The sequence below is a fragment of the Phyllostomus hastatus genome, unplaced genomic scaffold, assembly GCF_019186645.2.
Source record: "Phyllostomus hastatus isolate PE091 unplaced genomic scaffold, TTU_PhHast_1.1 phas_scaffold_11, whole genome shotgun sequence".
Taxonomy (NCBI): domain Eukaryota; kingdom Metazoa; phylum Chordata; class Mammalia; order Chiroptera; family Phyllostomidae; genus Phyllostomus; species Phyllostomus hastatus.
Genome location: NW_025334005.1, coordinates 7,574,579 through 7,595,466, shown reverse-complemented (window position 1 = coordinate 7,595,466; position 20,888 = coordinate 7,574,579). Strand labels below are relative to the sequence as shown.

Sequence of the window (20,888 nt, the reverse complement as noted above, 5' to 3'; positions counted from 1 at the left end):
ACGTGCAACGCAGCCATGGTCTGGGAAGAACTTTTGGGAAGAATGGAGCAAGAGCTTAGGCCCTTGATGCCCGGTGGGAGGGGAAGCCCTTCCTTTAGATAGCCGTTTGGTGATCTTGCAGAGGAAACTGAACGAGGTTAAGAAAGCTGGCGTTTCCAAGGGTGGCTGGGGGCTGGAGGTAGAGCTTCCTTTTCCTTGTAAACATGAACTCGGACAGGGAGCAACACAAAGCATCCGCCCATTTCCTTTGCAGTAGGTGCTTCTCAAAACAGGAAGATCTTCACTCCTGCTGTGAGAATTTGCAGCCAGTGTTTGGAGGAACTGTGGCTGGAAGCTGTTCTAAGAGATCTCACAGCAGGGTGGCTCAGGCACTGGACAGTGTGGATGGAGAAGGGGCTGGAACGTGGGCTCCAAAGCCCGGTTGGGCTAGACCCCGCCAGCTTTCCCATTGTAGCTGTGTGACTTTGACCAAATTACTTAACCTCTCTGGTTTCGGTTCTTTGCTTGGAATGAGTTATACTAATGTCTCCATCACCAAGCTTAACGATTTATTGAGTATTTAAGGCATGCCTGACACTGTGCAGAAGTGTTTTATCATTGATTATCTTACTGATTTGTTAAACAAGCCTGTGAAGTTAGGAGTGTTATTATTAGCATTTCACAGATAAGAAGACCGAGGCACAGTGAGGAGAGTGACATGCCCATCCTTCCCTCGCCTAACCTACCAAAACAAAACAAAACAAAACAAAACAAAACAAAACCTGTCAACGGTGGAACTGGGATTTAATTAAATTCAGACAGTGTGGCCTTGGAGCCTGACACGTCACAGAGCTGTTCTGAGTTTTGGAGGTTGTAAATGCAAAATGGCTAATGTGGATCTAGCGCATCATGGCCTTAGGGAGCATTCAGTACTGTGACCGAGTTCTTGCGTTTTTGGCCTCACCCCGCTCCTTTTGTCTCTTGCAGAAACAGCTGACACAGGACAGCGATGCCGACGAGGTTGAGATTGCCGTTGACAACACAGCTTTCATGGATGAGTTCTTCTCCGAGGTAGGCGACCTGCTGCTGCCTTCCTCTGAGTGTGTGTGAGGAGACACAGCATCCTCAGCAGAGAATAAAAACCCTCGGATCTTTGAAGGGCCTCACCAAGAACGTCCGTCTTTCCCTGGGGCAGGGTGGCCAGACCAAGAAGTTACAGGGAGAGCCTCTCCCATACTTCCTTGGGAGGATTTGAATTTTTCAATCTTAGGGACAAAGTCAGCAGAAGGTAAATGATATGTAATTAAAGAGATGCTTTTAAAGTCTTATTCTTACGTGACACGACAACTCTTTAGTGATATCCTTTTTTGCCTAAATTATTGTAACTTGAATACAGGACCAGCAACCATGGAGGCTCAGCCACAAGGATAAAACACCTTGCATTTTCAGGTCTGTGATTCATACAGATCAGATTTATTTCCAAAATTTAGTTCCTCTGACTTAATTCTAGTGGTAACGGAGAGACCGAGAAACCACCAGTTTAGATTTCTGCAGTTGAATAGGGGTGAAGACCAGTGAGTGTCCCATGTCTACAGACTCCCATAGTCTTTGATTTCGAAGGTCCCTGTTGGGAAGGTGCTACCGTAGACAGCAAGGGCTGGAATGCTGTGGGGGGGCGGGGTGCATCACGGGCAGGGACACAGGCTTTGGAGCCAGGTAAACCCAGGTTCAAATCTCAGCCCTGCTTCCCAGCAGCTGTTGATCTTGGGAGTGTTAGCAGGCCTGGTTTTCCCACCTGTAGATTGGGTGGGTAATGCAATAATCCCTGGAGGGTTATTGTCAGGATCAAAGGGCATAATGTTTCTAACACATTCAGTGTAGCATCTGAGATAATATGGATGTGCTCCATAATGGTACTTGGAAACAAAAAGAACAAAACCACAGAAAGTTCAGGCACTGAAGTTTCTGCCACCATACTATGGTTTCTTTCTATGGCTTTTCAGTCTTTTTGGAAAGAGGACAAGAGGCATCATATTCTCTTGCAGGGGGCATGAGGGTACGTCCTGTCCTCTAGCTTGCAGATGTAGAAAAGTCATCCTCTGGTCCTTGTCTAACCAGACGGGAGTGGAGCGAGGCTCGAAGGTTCAGACCCGTTCCGGGGTTAGAGTAATGAGCGGCCATGAGCGTGAACGAGGGCGTGTGCTGGCCTGTGTGGGAAGCTGGCTGTGGACGTCCCTCAGAGCCCCGCCCTCCCCTGGGGGTGGGCCTGCCCTTGAGGTTGAGAAGTCACAGTGAGATCAAACATCTGCGTTTTATGAGTTAGTTTTGTTCCACGAGTGGATCATGGTTAGTTAGAAATGTCTTTCTGTTTACTCGTTGGGTGAGACTTGAGATGTTTACGTCACTGTAGCACGTCCCTCTGATCTCGCCTTGGAGAACCAGAGGCCGTCGAGAACTTAATCTAAGGAGATAAGGAATAAGGGATAAGGAATCTTACCCACCCAAGGACCCTGTTCTGTGTCTTCTCTTAAACCAGTAAGAGGGCCTCTGAGAGGCAGTATTCCTTGTGAGGTGGGAAGAGGGTTGGCGTCGGCCTCCAAAACGTGGTCTGTGTCCTTCTTTAAGCATTTAATGACAGTTGATGTGGTTACATCACGTAACCCATCTGGGCCTTGATTCCTGCTCTGGAAATCAGGGACGGTAGCACTGACCCTTCCAGGCGGTTGCGAGGCTCACGTGAGGCCCCACGCCTGGGGAGCATTATCTAGACTGAAAGGCACTGGGTGGGTGGTGGTGGTTTTTGGAGACTTGAGGTCTCGAGGGCTGCTTTTTTCTTGCAGCTTGTTCTTTATCACCTGCTTTTTTGTCACTTAGAAAAAAAGAGCCCTATCCTATTTAGGGTGAAGAAGGGGACAGCATTGGGGGGTGGGAAGAGTATGGTCTTTGAAAGTAATTCCTTAACTGCTCTAACTGTGATCTTGGGCTCATTCCTTAACTTCTCTAAGTCTCAGTGGGTTTATCTTGTGAAATGGGGAGAAAAATAGTCACCTCACGGATTTATTGGGGATTAAAGGAGGTAACACCCAGAGAGTCCTTGGTGTGGGCATAGGTAGGTGTTACTTTCCTTCCTTCTCATCAGATGAACAGCACGGAAGGAGTAAATTCTGGAGTGGGGCGGAGGCGAGAGGAGGCGGGCCGTGGAAAGAGACCCGACAGGCTCTGGCTCCCCGAGGATCCTGGCCTCAGTCTCAGCTCTGCCCAGTACTCGCGGTATAACTTTGGAAGAGTTGTCTAACTGCGCAAAAACCCGGTTCCCTCTAAAGCAAGAACAGTCCTGCTGGTTATTATAAATATGAAATGAGAAAGGTATGTGATATTCCAGGCACGGTGCCTGACATACGCTAAGTACGTCTGCAGCGATTTTAGCCCTTGTCACCATCGTGTTCCCCAACGTGTTTAGAGTAAGTGGGCCACAGAGTTGATTTTATAGAGTCTGATCTAGAAATATCCTTGACAGTGAAATAAAGTACATTCCAGATGATGGGGATTTGGGGAAAGAAGGAGGTTTTCCTTTGTGACTGGGGAAGACACCCTGTACGAACTATGACCCTACGGGACATAGCTAAGTGGATTCCTTGGGAAGTTACTCCTATAGTAAGACCTGCCTTTTGGTCTCGTTTCAGCAAGTAGGGCGCCCTCAGCTATTTGCCGCGGACCAGCAGTGCGTGTGGTCCACAGGTGCTCAGAGCGGCGCTCGCAAGGTGTGGATGAGGCCAAGGACCAGGATGGTTTCCAGATGTGTTTGCGTTCTGAAGCTCCAGTGGGTTCTCCAGCTTCTCGGTTGTTAGAGAAAAGAGTTGGCCCTTGGGTTTGCAGGCCTCCTTGGCTGGGTAGGCCAGGGTCTAGTAAATGATAAACCTAAGACTTTTGTCTAATTGGCAGTCGTCCGTATTTTCCTTGCTCTGCTTTCTCAGTTGGCAGAGAGAGCAGATGGAACGGCGGAGAGAAGGCAGACCTCGAGGGGTTTATTGTTCTAACTTCCGTCATCCATTCATCGGTTACGTGAGTGCCGCTGTCTTCCAAGAGAGTGGGTTAGGTGCTGGGGAGCGAACGTCCCATGGGACGGTGTCCTTGCCCTCTGGTGTCCCCTTATCTGGTGAGGGTGACAAGTTTTTTTAAAAGTCGCATGATCGTGGAAACGTTAACAAGGTAGGAATGTGGGAGCCCAGAGGAGGAAACTTCTCTTTCTGCTGGGAAGGAGGGAAAGGGGAGCAGGGCAGGCTCCAGTGGTTTTTAACTCGACTCGCCCGTCAGAGCCACCTGCGAGCGGTTTACACACACACACACACACACACACACACACACACACGTGAGTCAGAGGGCTTGGAATCGCTCAGACTTCTGAAGTTCTTCCAGATGATTCTGCAGTTACACGTGCAAACCCCTGCAAAGTGATGGGGAGCTTTGGAGGTTTTAAGCAAGGAAGTAATGGGATTACAGTGTGTTTAGAGCGTCATTCTGGTGGCAGTGTGTGGAGGCGGACCAGCCAGAAACGGGAAGATCAGTAAGTCGGCTGGTGCAGCAGCCCTTGGGGAGAAAGATGAGAGCTCTGGCCTGAAGCTGGGTCCCTGAGCGGCAGCAGGGGGTGCCACTTAGGGATGCTTTCGAGTAATCAGTAACAGGCACCTAAAGCAATACAGATAGGAAATTGTTTTCACAAATGAACAAGTCAGGAGTTAGAGGCGGTGCAGTGGGTTAGAGGTGCTGGGACTCTAGGTCAGTATCTTTCTGATCCTCTTGGCTTGTCCCTTAGGATCGAGAGACGGGGTCTGCTCTGACTATTGCTGTGTAACAAGTTGATGTCACCGTTACTGGTGTCACCAGCCCTTTGGTGATGCTGACAGAGTCAGTGGAGTAGGAATTCAGACAGGGCACAGTGGAGGTAGATGAGTTTTGCTCCACAGTTTCTGGTGCTTTAGTTGTGAAGACTGGTGTAGCCGAAGGCTGGAATCTGAGAGAGACGCCTTTATTCTCACATGGGTGCCTGGACTAGAGTGACGCAGGAAAGCTCAGCAGAGACTGCCAGTTGGAGTGCCTACACCTGGCCTCTTTCTGTGGCTTGGACTTCTCAGCATGACGGAGCCAGGAGTGTGAGCTTGGTACACGGAGACTCAGAGGCCCAAGGCCGGCGTTCCAGCTGCAGAAATCACCTGTGCTTACTCTGCTGTGGAAGCAGCATGAGCCCCCCAGATTCAAAGGGTCCATACATGGGATACCACCTGTCAACAGGAGGAGCGTTAAAGAATTTGTGTCCTGTTCTAAAACCACCACAGAGGCACAGCTCCACGTGGTCTCAGCCTGCACTAGCGGGGCAGCTAGAAAAGTTCAAAGATCTTTTTATCATGGAGGAAAAGGACCCAAATCCTCCAAGCTGACTTTCCCTTGTTACCCATTGGCCAACAGTGGATCACATGGTTGTAGTCATTCTCAGCTGGAAGGGAGACCAGGAAAGTGACTCCTTCACAAAGGGACAGGATTGTCAGGATTGCCATAGAACTGGCCATGATTCATCCTCTGGGGCTGGCAGTACCGCTGCCCACACGGAATCAGAGTTCTGTTAACAAGAAGAGCAGGGGCAGGTGGGATGGCTGTTTGGTGGATCAGAGCGCATCGTGAACAGCAGGATGAGATGCCAAAAAGACTGCTGGGAGCAAATGTGCTTGAGAAATGCTTCCTACTCCCTCCTGCCATGGAGGTGTAAAAAGCACGTTAACACACTCAAGGCTCCAAGAAGTCCTGTAGTAGAGAGACCTGCTTTACTTCCCATTTATTTTTTCCACGGAACCCTTTCTGACATGTGACTTCTCTTAACAAGGGTGAATGAATACATTTTGGAAAATGCTGTCAGAAAGTTTTCTTCTTTGGATGTGCTTAAGAAAAGTCTGCGAGACAGTCCTGCAGTGGCGTGTGCTTGTTTCTTGCGGTTCCTTACGTCCTTTCTGCGGAGTGACACCACGTGCTTGGCACGGTGACGGGTGCCCTGTTGTCTAAGAGGAACAAGCTGGTCGCCGCCCTCGAGGAGATCTGAGTCAGGCGGGGGAGAAGTGAGAGCGGGTGGAGTGTGGGCAAAGTGCTGTGGGGCTTTGGAGGGTGGAGTGCACCTGGTTGGAGGAATGGGGAGGCGAGCGGTCTTGAAAGCATTAGGATTTGCTAGGTGGGCTTGATGTCTGTTAAAACGAAGAACCTCAAAGTGAGTGAATGCAACTTGGAAATCCAGGCATGAAGTCAAGTACAGCAGGTTAAATACTCTGTGATTCTTTCTTTAGGTAGGCTGTTTGGATGACCAGGTAAGCTGGTAGGTTCTGCGTTTCTGGGTCCTTCCCTGGGCAGGCGGGAAGCCCTTGCCAGTCCTTTGCCTATTTGTTCTCAGGTCCACCCCCGCCCTTCCTGTGCTCTGCTCTGCACTGTAGGGAGCTCATTTCCCAGGTTCCCTTGCCAACTGGCTTCGGGGTGTTTGACCTCGGGGAGGCGCTGGCAGAAGACTCATGGAGGAGGGAAGAGGCCATGGTTTTCCTCCCCAGACCTGTCTCCCTCACAGGCTCAACTTTCACATGATGGGCCCACCTCCATGGTCCCGTTCTGCTGGTCCACTTCACTGTGGTCTGGCTCCCACCAGAGTGGCCCTGGCCTTAGGCCCAGGTGGCCCTGCCTTCCCTCTGTGTCCCTCCAACCTGCTGGGGCCAGTTTCCAGAGAGTCTCACTTTCCTCTATTGGGCTTCTTGGCCCTTCCATCTCTGTGTAAAGAATTCCCTGTATTCTGTTACTTCAGTTAAAATAACTAGATGGGTTTTTGTTTTCCTGACTAAGTTTTGAGTGTTGCAAAGCCCAAATACACTGCTGATTTGTCTAAGAATACTCGATTTCACTGGTCAGTGGGACTCTGAGATCATTCATGCCTTTTCATTCATGAGAGAGAGAGCTGAAACACTAGTCCCAATCTTGATAAAACCCCGGAGGGATTTGACTTCTGTTGCTTGGCTGACTAAGACCTCTCTCTGTCCCTTCTCATCAATGTTTACTTGTTTTCCAAAGCAAAGAAGCCAAGCATTCGAAGAGGACTTGACTCAGGACTTCTAGTATGAGGACTGTTTTGGATTGTTCTATTTTGGACAAAAAGTAATGAATTGTGAAAAGAAGGAGTCATTTATTTGACCCTTACAACTCCATTACTTTTGTCACATTAAAGGGTGGTGGTGCATAATATAAATATGCAGGAATTAATGCCTAACTAGAGCGGTGCAAGTGCATGGAACTTGGGGGAAGCAGAGATGTTTTAGGTAGAATGGACAAAGCTTTCTACCCTAGCCCCTGACGTCTGCCACTTCTCCAGAGTATTGCAATAGTACTTTCTCTGCTTTCCATTGTCTAATTAAATTCCACTGGCTACTTAGGTCCAGAGGGAAGAGGCCACCCATGCCTTGAAAATAACTCTCTCCTTTTAATTAGATGATAGTGATTAGTATAATGTGGTAATCATAATTTGTTCCCCGAGGCAGACACCCAACTTGAAGAATGGTCGACTTGCTTGTCTTACTTAATTTCCGTGGGTGGCTCCTGACGATACCACAGAGCATTTTGTTAATATTCGGAGTGGTGTGAGGGTTAAACGAAGTGTCCCCATAGACGCAGCATAGTACCTGGCATTAATGAATGTGCAGTCACTGCTGGTTATGATTGTGTTATCATCACCATCACTCAGTGTTTACTGAGCATGTACTCTGTGTTAAGAGCTTGACGTGTATTATCTCATTTAAACCCTACAAAAAGTCTAGGAAGTGGGAACTATGATAATTGTCATTTCACAAGTGAGAGAACTGGGGCTGGGGGGCAGGTGGTAAGTGGCTTGTTCAAGGTCATGAAACTGCTAAGAGGTGCAGCTGAAACTTGATCTTGGTATATTTGATGCTTATTTTCTTAAACTATACTATCTGGACTTCCATACTGCTGACAAATAAGAAGTAACATACAATAAGCAGGCACTGAGGATGTACTAGTTGCACATTTAGTGTGGTGATTAAAGAACCTGGTTGGTTCCCTTCATCGGCAGTGTTCCATGAGCACACTTTGTGTGAAAAGCTCTCTATAGGGAGCGTTGGTTGGAGAACCAAGAAATAAGGCCGGTGATCTCAGTGAAAGGCCACTGTGACCCTGTCACAGAACTGTGAGTCAAACATACACATAACCTGACACAGGCTGATGTGCACAGACCTGGGAGAGAAGGCGGAGGAGCCTCCTGTAGGTGGTTCTTGCACCTTTACCTGGTTCAGGAGGCAGGGCTTAGTATGTAACAGATGCTACGTTCAAACCTTGATGTCACCTTTCTGCAGTATGGCCTTGGGTGAGTTTCTGTACCTGTCTGAGCCAAAATGTTCTCATGCTTAAAAGGGAGAGAGTGATGGGGACTTCACAGGCAGGCTTGAAGGCCTTGTTTCTGCTGCAGGTAGGTGTTAAATCCGTTACAGTTCTTAAACATATTATTGTGCAGGGTAATGTCAGTATACTTAAAACAACCCCAAACAAACACACAAATGGCCTTGAGCTGTTAGGTTCAGTGCTGCTAGGTTCCCAGTCCTGGACCCTCCCTCCCCCACCCCATGAGCCTTTGGTTATCTGGCAGATGCACAAAAGGAAATTAACTGCATGTAGCTGCCAGTGTGAAATACCCAGAAAGTCACCTCTGAGGAACACCAACACTTCCAAGAAAATGTAAAGACACAAAGTTCAAAAAAAGAAAGCTTTTTGACTGGCCAGTGGCCCATCCTGAAGCTCTAAAGCAGGGGTGTCCAACCTTCTGGCGCCTCTGGGCCACACCGGAATGAGAAGAGTTGTCTTGGGCCACACATTTAATCCACTGTGACACAGAATCACAAAAATCTCCTGTGTTAAGTAAATTGACGATCTTCTGTTGGGCCACACGCACAGCCACCCCGGTCTGCACGTGGCCTGTGGGCCGCAGGTCGGACAGCCCTGTGTCTAAAGGGTGATCATGTGGCGCACGGACTAAATTACTAAATCAGCTTCTGAAATGCCTCCAGAAGGGAAGGTTGATGAGGACGGAGGAAGGAGCAGGGTGAGCGGGGCGATGGGAGAGGAGGCACGTGCTCCCCAACCTTGGGAAGTCCCACAGGCAGGTTGAGGATGGAGCACCTGGGCTCGATCTTCCTGCCCATAGGGCTGGACAACCTCCCTACCATCCCGTCTCCAAATGTCTGGAGCATTCTGAGCCTGAGGCCCAGCCGTCTCATCCTAGCAGCTTCTGGTCTCGTTTTTTATACTGTTGACCAAACGTTGGGTCATGATGCTTTTCCGTTTATGAAATAATATTCCAAATATATTTTCTAAGACATCTGATCCATTGAACATGCAAAATCTAAGGTCTCTGGCTTGTTAAAATATGTTAAGTTCATTTACCAATGGTTAGCATATTTCATTCTAGAAAGTCTCCCCCCGCCCCAGTCCTGTTTTATATAATGTAATTGCTTTGGTAAGACAGTCACCTGCTGTGATGCAATGACATTTTATGAGTTGGGGAGAGGAGCCAGTGTCTGATAGAGAGATAACGGGGAAGGGAAGGGTAAAGGGGGCAATTTCTGGTCACCCAAGGGCCTGATTCTGAGGTGGCTATGCCCCTAAGGCTGCCAGATTTCACAGGTGATAACTTGGGCCTTTTTAACAGTTGCATAGACTTGGGATTCTGCTGTAAGTGGAACAGTATGGGAAGGCCAGACAGTCTCAGGCTGCCTCCTGATACAGTCACTGCGGAGTCTCACTCTCTTCTTTATCTCTTTCTCCGTTTCTGTCTGACTGTTCCTTTCAGTCTCCTCTCTTCGTTTTTCACGCTCTAGGTGGGTTCTCTCCCTTGCACTTCTTTTCTTCCCTGCCTCCCCTTTTTCCCTCCCTCCTGTCCTCATCTCTTTCTCACTTTGGGGGGTGGGGCAGGTGCAGGGTGCTAAAGGATCTCCCTGATCGGGTGTGCTGGTCCTTCTCTGATTCCTCTTCACGGCTTTTCCTGGCTCCTCTTGACTCTGGCCTGAATCTTCCCGTCCAAGGTGGGCAAATGTGTTCCTCTCAGGGAGCGATGGCATGGCTTTTCAATGACTGCTCTGTTGAGATGACTTTATCCATGAAAAGCAGAAAACACGTCAGTCATCATCCTCTTCCCCAAACCCAAGAGGGCGGGCAGCTTTCACCAGGGAGCTCTGCTAAGCCTTAACCTCAGTCATGGACATACTCTTCCTCTGATGACAAAGGCCATTGTCTTTCTGATGACAGATCGAGGAAACGCGGCTCAACATTGACAAGATCTCCGAGCACGTGGAGGAGGCTAAGAAACTCTACAGTATCATTCTGTCTGCACCAATCCCAGAGCCGAGTGAGTGTTTACCTAGGGCTGAGTCACCAGCGATGGCCTTTGGCACTGGGGCCGAGCCAGTCTTGTTTTTCCTTCCCTCTGTGAACAGCGGGGGAGTGTACGTACACAGTACATTCCACCGGCGTGCACGTCATCTCATCCCGCATTCTCCTGTGTCCTGTCTGAGGTCACCCGGCCCAGCCACGGGCAGCTCTTGTCTTCACAGCCCTGCATAACCCATGTCGCCAGACTTTCCTTCCCCATTGGTCACTCTCAGGACTAGCAGCGACCCTTACTGCTTCTTCTTTCCCCGCCTCTGCCCCGCCTCTGCCCCGCCTCTGCCCCACCTCTGCCCCACCTCTGCCCCTTTGCTTGTGCTATCTCCTCTGCCTGAAATGCTTTCCCCAGCCCCCTGTCCAAGTCCTCCAGATCACGTGCAGGTTTTTATGAGGTGCTCCAAGGTGGTTCAAGTTCACCTCAGTCCCTCCCATCACCAGTTTCCTATTTGGTACCATCATGGAGGCAAACTTTTTCCCCCCTAATTATTTCACATTTTTGGAGTGGAATTTAGGCTATGTTTTGGATTCCATAAGAACAAGGAACAAGCTCGATACTGTTATTTTACTGGTCAGATTTTTCAATGACTGTCTATTACCTAAAGATTCAAGCTGAAATGTGGTAGTGGTGCACATGGGAACCTTCTTGGCCACCTTCCTGCCGTCCTCCCCCGTGTTACCTACACTGGAGCCAGACGGAACTCTGTGCCCCAAGTGCTGCTTGTGCCTACAGGTCTTTCACAGATTGTTTCTTCTCCCAGAGACTCCAGTCTTAGTCTGGGCGACGGGTGCCTGAGGGAGCGCCTCACCTCCTCTGTTGATTGGTCTTTTCTAACCGATCCTGCCTGCCTTTGTTTACCCAGAAACCAAGGATGATCTAGAGCAGCTCACAGCTGAGATCAAGAAAAGGGCCAACAACGTCCGGAACAAGCTGAAGAGTAAGAAGGGAGCCAAGGGAACAACCCTGCCCCCCACACTCTCGTCTGCCTCCCATCCGCGGGGTCCAGCTCTTCTGGTCCGAACCTCACCCCCATGGGAGTGATGCCACTTGTTCCACCTTTGCCTGTGGCTTGGGCACTGTCCCTGGAGTGACCTGTTATAGCCCCAGAAACTTATCTGTTCTTGATCACGAGCGTGGTTGGTGGACTGAAGCTAGGAGGTGGGACCTCAGGTGTGCTCTCGGCCGCTGAGTAGTTGTGTGACTTGGTCCTGTAACTTAGTCCCTCGGCCTTTCTGTTTCCCCAGCACCTGCCTCCATTTGAATGGTAATGGTACAGACACATAGATGCAAAATATATTATTTAGTCCATGGACACTTTTGGGGGAGGGCAGGCATATCACCTCCCATTACCCCAGCCCCATCCCTTCAGTTCAAAGCATCGTTCAGCGAAGCCGAGGTCAGAGATTGGATTCCTCTGGGGGCCCAGAAGGTGTCTTAGTTCCATGGCGACGGTCTGCATTCTTGTGCAGTGTATTTGGTGAATGCATGTCATTGGTCAGAGAGTGAAATCAGCATTGCTCAGCCCAAGTTATTATTTCTTCCCCCCCAAACAAGTCACAGTGCCTGTTTTCATGGGGGCGGAGGTCGGAGGTAGAGGTCACAGTGGCTGCTTCCGATAATAGCGATGCTAGCATGTCTGCCACTGGGCCAGGCACTCTGTGGACAGTCCGGCTGAGTCTTCACATCAGGGCCGCGAGAGGGGTGCTGTTGTCCGTTCCATTTTTATGGGCGAGGGACCACTAAGAGAGGTGAGGTGGCTTTCCCAAAGCCACGCAGCTAGTAAGTGGCAGGACAAGGGTTCGAGGCTAAGTTTCCTGGTGACAAAGGCTCATGCTGTTAACCACTGTGCTCAGACGCAGTCAGAGAGGACCCGGTAACGGTAAAGGGCGTGCAGTGCCAGTCCTGTGGCGCACACATAAGCTGACGTTTTGAGATGGTGCCTGCCTGTCATTTCATCTTCATGGGCTGGCTGAGAACGAGCGAGGGGGTTTCAGCTGGGCTGTGGGTGTCTCAGAGGAGAGCCGCAGGTGTGTGGCCAGAATAACCTGTCTCTCTCGTCTCCAGACATGGAGCGGCACATTGAGGAAGACGAGGTCCGCTCGTCGGCGGACCTTCGGATTCGGAAGTCACAGGTAGGACTTTCTCCGGTCTAACAGTTGTCTAGTCCAATCTTTTATTCTTTTCTCTTAGCTCAAGGCTTTTAAAAAAACACAGTTCTTACTTGGAACTCAGTTGGAGAACTGGTAAGGAAGGGGGAGCTGTCCAGGGTAAAGCAGAGGACCGGGGCCCCGCCCTCCTGGCCCCTCTCTCACGTACTCCTTGTCCAGGGAGGCCCCTGGAGGGCTTCCCAGGGCTCCCAGAGCACAGCTCAGGATTTCATGTGCCTCTTTGTTTCATGGGCAAGGAAACTGAGATCTCTCTAAAGATGGTGTGTCGTCAGTGGTCCAGTTTGGAGTTAGGTTGGTTGGCGGTCATCCAAGACACAATCCTTGTCCTTAAGGAACTGGCATGACATTCCAGCGGCATAAGGAACCTACTGTGTAAGACCTGACGGGGGAGCAGTGTGTGGGGACGTAATCTGATGCTCGTGCTCTCAGCATTAGAAGGCCTCGGGAAGGACTGGGGGTAGCCAGAGGAGCCTGAGCCTTGGATGGGTAAGAGTGCGCCTAGGGGCAGGCTCAGGGATAGAGGTTCTCCCAAGAGGCAAGGGGACAGGAGCAGGGTGTGTGTGAGTGCACGTGTGTGTGTTGGCAGCAGCAGTGCTGGTGCCGGGGCTGCGGTAGCGGTGAAGGGCGAACACGAAGAAGGGCAGCCCATCTGGGTAAAAGGCTGTTGTGGGATAGCGGACATTGAGTTTTTGCTAGAGAAAGTAGTACCATATTCCAGAGGTCCTTGGCTGCTTGTCTGATTACCACTGAGCAGCTGGGTGCATTTACTTCAGGCTGCAGTCTGCTAGGAAGGTAATCTGGTAGGTGTGGGAAGGGAGTCTGGCAGCATTAGAAAGCAAGCCAAGGGTTGTGGCAGAAAAATGCTCCAGGTCCACGTGGGTGCCGGGCTCTGAGATGCACAGATTATCTTATCTGGCCTCACAGTCACCATATGACGCCAGCGGGGCAGGTGAACAGATGCTGAAGACGTACTTTGGAAAGGTCTCCCATTACTGTAAAGTTAGGAAATCAAAAAGTTGAGTTTTATACGCTGGTCTTTTTTTTTCTCTTTATTGTTGTTCAAGTATGTTGTCTCCATTTTCCCCCCACCATTCCCATCCCATATCCCCGCCTCCCACCCTTGATCCTACCCCCTTTGGCTTTGTCCAAGTGGAACCTAGTGGAACCTCAACAAAACCAATAAGCAAGCAAAATGTACATTGGTCTTTTGATTCCAAGGCCAGTGCTGCTGGAGACCAAGCTGTGGCAGTTAGGGACCTCCCACCTCCCTCACCTCCTGGGGCTTACCGCATTTGCCATTACTCCCACAGCACTCCGTCCTCTCCCGGAAGTTTGTGGAGGTGATGACCAAGTACAACGAGGCTCAGGTGGACTTCCGTGAACGCAGCAAAGGGCGGATCCAGCGGCAGCTGGAAATCAGTACGTGTCTGAAGTTTGGGGATGCTTTTCCATGTCTTCCTGCCATGTGGCGGTCCGTCCGGGTCATGAGACCTGGGGGGAAGCTGTAGCCACTGTGCTCGTGGCTTCCGTCTCACATCCTGCGGCCATGCCCAGGACAGGTGTTCCAGCGCTGGCTCTTCCCGGATGCTGGTTCTTGGGCTGCAAGGTGGCTCTGTGTTTATCAGGCCCAAGTGATTTTGTTCTTGTGGGAGCCAGCGTTTCCTATACATAGAGGACAGACACCAAACAGTTGCTGTCCGGGGGACCCATGCCATTGTTTGTGTCTTTTTGATCGCGAAGAACATTTATGAAATGGAAGGTACAGCGCTTCTTGCCGTGAGGAGTGATGACGTTAGTGGAGCCATGGCCTTTAGAAGCTGAGTAATGAGGAACGCAGGGCCCTGCGGGGTGGTGTGCCCTGTAAGTGGAGGAACTGTAAGAGCAAGGGCATAGTCAGGAATACGCAGGCGTATTTAGGAGTGGCAGGTTGTCCAGGGCCTGGGAAAGCGTGCATCTGGGAGAAGCAGTGTGAGGTTCACAGGGATGGAGGGAGGCTCACCCAGCAACCGGCTCCTTGTCCTGAGGGCCCTGGGCTCCGTGGTGTAGTGGTAGGGCCAGTAAACGTTCTGAGCTGGGAAGGAACGTGGTCAGGCGTATGCTTCAGGAAGGTAATTGCTAATCATGTTAAGGATAAATTGGATTGGGGAGAAATTGGAAGATAGATGAGTCAGGGGGCTGTTGGCAGAGTGTTGTTAAGGCCACGGTCTTTGTGGTGGAATTACTGTAGTCTTAATTTCCAGAGCACTTTTGAAATGGCGTGCCTTGACCTTGTACTTGATGCTGTCCTTCTTTTGTTATAAAGCCGGCAAAAAGACAACAGATGAGGAGCTGGAGGAGATGTTGGAGAGTGGAAACCCTGCCATCTTCACTTCTGGGGTGAGTGACTGGGGAGCGGGGTGCACGTCCCTCCACAGAGGAAGGAGGCCACTGGGGCGTTCCACTCGGGTAGTGAGTGAAGGGTGGGCTGCAGGCGTAGGGGGGCAGGGGAGGTGAGGGGCTCGGCAGGAGGGTGTGTGGGGGCTTCAGCAGGGGATGGTGGCTGATGGCCTGTCTTTGTGTGGCCGCTTGTAGATCATCGACTCTCAGATTTCCAAGCAAGCCCTCAGCGAGATCGAGGGACGGCACAAGGACATCGTGAGGCTGGAGAGCAGCATCAAGGAGCTTCATGACATGTTCATGGACATCGCCATGCTGGTGGAGAATCAGGTAAGTGGCCGTGGGTGCAGTGTGGCGGGGAGGAGAGGGGAGCTCAGGTTCTCCTGAGAATGGTGAGGGAGGGACTGGGAGCCAGGTGGGGCAAGGTGAAAGAATGATCAGAATTTACTTAGTGGAGAAACAGAATCCCAGTGTCCCAGGGAAAGGAATGCTCTCTTGAACCCTGATGCATGGGGCCGTCTCGGCCTTGTCATTCTTTCCTGGCGCTTTGGCCTCACAGTTATTTCTAGTTAACATGGGGTTTGATGTGTCTGTCAAGTGCCTAGTTCCGTCTGGAGTCAGGCTCTCATTTTTTTTTAGAGATGTGGGCTTTTAATGATGATGCCTGAAAACAGTCCCCTGGTGTGAACTGTTTCACCGGTAATAATGAAAACATGTGCTCTTTTCCCCACTTAACAGTGAAAAGTTAGGTTCAACAGTTTTCAGTTTTTTCCATTTTTGTTTTTTATTCTGTATTTGCGCTTCCAAAAACGTTAACGCTTTTTGCTTAGGAACGAGAGCACACAACACAGTGAATGGGAATAGCACGATATTTACATAAAAACTCAAAACCCTCATGGAGCTTAGCAGGACAGCTTGTTCCGACCCTGGGTGCACTTCTCCGGGGTGCCAGTCTTCGTCCCTGTGTGTGGTGTTAGTGTCACACGGTCAGATGGCACCCAGTCCTTACAAGGAGGCCAGACATGGCTCGGTGTCACGGTGTCGTGCCCCCGTCACTGTGGACCTGCAGCTGCTCGGCCAGCTGGACAGGATTAGAACTCCCTCGGGAGAAGGACGACAATCCTAACCGCAGCCGCAGCGCTGCCTGGCTGGTTGTTGACGTTGGTTCCCTGCTCAGGGCTCAGGTGCCTTTGGCCTTTGAGACCACGGTTCTAGTCCCCCCAGCCCCACTTTTCTTTCTTCTCCCCACACTGCTTTGCCGAGGAGCTGGTTTGAGATTCGAGTGCTGGTAAGTGCCTTCTCTGCCTACGGACTGCAGTAAAGCGAAGGGTTGGGCTGAGGGAAGTGTAGGTAGGTGAGAATTCCTATCCTAAGACACAGGAAATTAATTGGAATGACACAACCTCCTGTCAGGAGGTGATAGCTGGGAAATGGTTGGGAATCTTGTTCAGAGACCACTGGGTCTTAGCCACGCAGCTTGGGTGCACCCTGTATATCACCTAAGGTGGGGGGGCTGGGAATATCTCTTACAGAAAGCACAGGTTCCCAGCCTCAGATATTATACTGAGTACCTACGGTGTGCCAGGCACCATTCTGTAGTAGTGAACAAACTTAGTTCAGGACAGATGAACTCGGTTCGGGTCCGAATGGCCAGGAAGAGGCCAGGATCCTGGCAACGCCCTAGGAACCTGTAGTTACCGGGCATCCAGGCAGTGTGCTCCAGGCGACCAGCCCAGTGCCTGTCGCAGAGAAGTGATTCCATGAGAGTGGCCAGCAAGGATGGGAACCGTGGGTAAATCACGGGGGGGAAGGGGAAGAGTGCCTTCCGGAAGGCCGCACATCAGGCTTCCTGGATGCTCCTCCTGGCATCGAAGTTTGTGATGTGGGGGGAGCCAGGACTGCCCTGGGGCGGGGGCTGGCGGCTGAGTGTGACCAGCGCCTGTTCTCTGCAGGGTGAGATGTTAGATAACATAGAGCTGAACGTCATGCACACAGTGGACCACGTGGAGAAGGCACGGGATGAGACTAAAAAGGCCGTGAAGTACCAGGGCCAGGCCCGGAAGGTGAGACTCTCCTGCTGCCTTCAGACAAGGGTCCGTTATGCACGCTGTCTCTCGCTCTTTCTTCCCTCCGCCTATCGCTTTTCCTGCTGCCGCCACCTCTTGCGTCTGGGGCAAGGGGGCCATGATTGACCGTATTGAGAACAACATGGACCAGTCAGTGGGCTTCGTGGAGCGGGCCGTGGCTGACACCAAAAAGGCCGTCAAGTATCAGAGCGAAGCTCGGAGGGTGAGCGCCTTCGTCCCAGCTGCTCCTACTTGCCTCTCCTCTCTCCGGTCATCCCCACCCATGTCCTGGAACCTGTGCCTCCTCTCCCTGTCCCGGCCTCATCCAAACCCCTGCGTCAGCCTTGCCTAGAGACTAGCCGTCCTCCCCTCCCAGGTGTGCCTCGCATGGATCTGGCTCCCGGGCTCTCCCCCAGGAGCCGGCACTGAACGCAGTTCTGTCGCGTGACTGGTACTGCGTGGGCGTCGTGCTTGCACAGAGCTTGTCGTCCCTTCAGATGCCACACTCGACTCCCCTGTCTTCAGAAACCTTCTCTTCATTGTCTTCTGCTCCAGCAGGCCCAAGCTCTGCCCCCTTTTTCTCTACCATGAACCCAGTGCTGTGCTGGTTGCTATGTAAACATCTTATTCCTGTATCTCAGGGAGCATCTATTACTACTTCTTCCTAGAGGAAACGGTGGAGGGGCAGAGGTGAGATGTTTCAATAATTGGCTTCAGGCCCTGTAGTCAGCATAGGAGCTGGGGCTCGGGCTCAGATTCTAATTGCGCTCTTTCCACCACACCGTCCCCTCTCCCCACCCCCTTCCTGCTGGTGATGCTGGGGGCCTTCCAGCTTCTCTGCCCATGACTGGTAGCCAGCTCTGTGGCTTCTGCTTTTTAGACTGTTTTTTTTTCTGTTTCTCCTGGGCTCTGATATTTTTGCTCTTCAGTTCCTTGCTTTCCTTCTAACTTTACTTATTGCTCGCGCAGGGATTTAGGATGCGGGGGAGTTATTTTACGTGACGGACCTGGGCGGGTTCACAGCAGGACCATAATCACGCTTTTCCATCCACAGCCACAGGGGTGGTCAAGGGGTGGTGCACTTTATGGGAGAGATGGACAGAAGTTTGACATTAAGACTATGTCAAAATCATCTTTACATTTCCTTCTTGAAAAGGAAAAGTGAGTCACTTTATATCTTGGCCTGTTGCTGCTTGGTGGCTCCGTGATAGTTCCTCTGACATCTGTCCACACGTGTGAGACCGCAGTGTGAGCTGAGAGCTGACAGAAACTCCGTGTTTCTATCTGGAATACTTTGCTAGCCATGAAGTAATCTAACAAATATAAAATATCCTAGCAGATGTGTCCATAGAGAGAGGTAGGCTGTTTTCTTTGAACTGATAAGATGCTTTCACTGTCGAGGTGAGAGGAGGCTGGGTTTTGGATGAATTATCATTGCTCTTTGGTTGTTTGTAATGATGGCTTGTGTTTGTTTCTCTCACCCCTCTCCAGAAATTGATAATTATCATTGTGGTAGTGGTTGTATTGCTGGGCATTTTGGCGTTGATTATCGGACTTTCCGTTGGGCTGAAGTAAGGGTGGCCTGAGAGGCTGCTGCACTGAAATGTAAGTAAACGGAAGGTTCTCGGGACTCTGTGTCGGCTCCCTGGGATTCTTTCCCACTGGCCTGGGATTTCAGATTCCACTTCTCCTGCCTTGTGATTGTCCTCGCACACACTGAGCTCTCTGAACCTTGCAGTTGCCTGTGCACTCTTGAATCTCTTTAGAATTCTGTTCTTGTGTTCCGGCCGCAGTCCATGGGTTGGGTCTCCTGTTCGTTGCTATTTGGTGGGTTCTGCCTCTGTTCTTGCCTGTTAGTGTGTTTCACCACCATTCTGGGCCTGTCTGAGCACCTCATTGGCATGCTTCTTCCTCAGCAAGCACGCTCCTAAGCTGGGCACCAGCTGTGTTTTCGATCTGGGGATGGTCTTCTGAATTCTTGCTGGATTTCGTGGATGTTGGGCTTTGCTCTCCTCTCCTGTTCACGTAAATGAAGCTTTGAACTGGAATTGGGGTCTGTAGGGGTTTGTGTGTGGCTGACTGGTGGGATTGAGAATAACTTAGTAGTTAACGTTTTTGAGTGGTGAATTGTGCCAGACAATATACTCAACACCGTATACACATAACATTGACTCCTCACCCCTATGAGATAGGCGCTATTGTTATCCACATTTTATAGATGAAGACACCTCATCTTACAGAGAAGTTAAGTAGCAGAACCAAGTGTGAACGCACAGATAATAGTGGACCTAGGAGGGTCCTTGACTACATCTCAGTTTCTCTTGGTACAACTAGGTAGCTATTTACCATTGTCTACGAAGTCCAGCAGGATAGTGACTTCACAATTTAGCCTATTAATTTCTCCAAAGTCCGGTAGAATACAGCTGACCCCTGAATCAGGATGTCATGTGTACAGTGGTAACGTAATAAGAAAGATGCAGTTATTGGGACTGGTAAAACTTAAGACTGTTAAGTCTGTGACTTCTTGAATATTATTTTTTTCTGAATAGAATATAGTACTTTTTTTGTTTAAAAACTCATAAAATACAGGAAAGGTGAGCAGAATTGATGTTTAATGTTATGGCTGATAACCTTGTGGCATATCGACACGCTCAGAGGCAGTTTCATACAGTTCAGACCGTGGTTTTCTAGTTGCAGTTACTTATAGTTTTTTCACCCCGTTACAGAATTATTAGCGTCATTCCACACCACTAAAAGCTCTTTGTAAATTGGATTTTCAGCACAAGGTTGTGAATATACTCTCAGTTATTTCACATTTTCCCAATGTTGGAGTTTGTTGTTATTGTTCTGCTGTTACTAACAGTATGACTAACTTAGAACATGGTTTTCTCATTTCTATTTTGTCTTTATTATACATTCATAGAAGTTAGATTACTGAGGTAAATAGATAGAAATATTTCTTTTTTTTAAGATGTTATTTATTTATTTTTAGAGTGAGGGGAAGGAAGGGAGAAAGAGAGGAAGAGAAACATCAATGTGTGGTTGCCTCTCACTTGCCCCATACTGGGGACTTGGCCTGAAACCTTGGCATGTGCCCTGACTGGGAATCGAACTGATGACCCTTTCATTCATAGTCCGGTGCTCAGTCCATTGAGCCACACCAGCCAGGGCAGAAATATTTCTAAGACTCGATATGAACTACTATGTTGATACCCAGTGCTGGCCCTTCACTTCATTTCTCTCCCCCTCCTTCCGTGTGACCGGAGGGTGTGGAAGCCACATTACAGCACTAACCATTCACCTCCTCTGGAGAGATGAGCAGCAATGAGGCGATCAACACGTCTTCAGTAATTAACTGATTGGTTTGTTCCCCCAGCATTTGGCGTCTAGCCCTTTATTATTATCAGTTTTTGCTTTTTAAAAAAATAATCTTCAGTGATTTTTTTAAAAGATTTTTTATTTATTTATTTTTAGGGAGAGAAGGGAGGGAGATAGAGAGAGAAACATCAATGTGCGGTTGCTGGGGGTCATGGCCTGCAACCCAGGCAGGTACCCTGACTGGGAATCGAACCTGCGACACTTTGGTTCGCAGCCCGCACTCAATCCACTGAGCTACGCCAGCCAGGGATCAGTTTTTTGCTTTTGAAGTTCAAGTTTTGTTCTGACTCTCATTGGAAAGGATGTTAAAATTAAGCAAAGGCATAATAGTGGATATCTCCTCATATCCTTGGATGAAAGATTTCTTGCAAATCCATAATGCCCTTTACCATTCCTAATTCCAGGAATTCAAAATGTAAATGGATCATCTTTTAAAACGAGGAGACTCATTAG

At 49.9% G+C, this 20,888-nt stretch overlaps 1 protein-coding gene across 4 annotated transcripts in view; it reads left to right on the top strand.

Moving 5' to 3' along the window:
• STX3 (syntaxin 3) overlaps positions 1-20,888 on the top strand; it is a 41,930-nt gene that overhangs the window by 15,136 nt on the left and 5,906 nt on the right. For 2 of the 4 annotated variants that reach the window (XM_045854932.1, XM_045854931.1), the window contains exons 2-10: positions 967-1,050; positions 10,312-10,411; positions 11,310-11,384; positions 12,512-12,579; positions 13,926-14,034; positions 14,918-14,991; positions 15,187-15,321; positions 16,944-17,054; positions 18,549-18,662. In XM_045854932.1, coding sequence (XP_045710888.1) covers positions 967-1,050; positions 10,312-10,411; positions 11,310-11,384; positions 12,512-12,579; positions 13,926-14,034; positions 14,918-14,991; positions 15,187-15,321; positions 16,944-17,054; positions 18,549-18,632 — 840 coding nt within the window. In that variant the 3' untranslated portion in view covers positions 18,633-18,662. Of the gene's footprint in view, positions 1-966; positions 1,051-10,311; positions 10,412-11,309; positions 11,385-12,511; positions 12,580-13,925; positions 14,035-14,917; positions 14,992-15,186; positions 15,322-16,943; positions 17,055-17,169; positions 17,281-18,548; positions 18,663-20,888 lie in introns of all 4 variants that reach the window. The other 2 variants (XM_045854934.1, XM_045854933.1) reach the window with 1 other exon arrangement.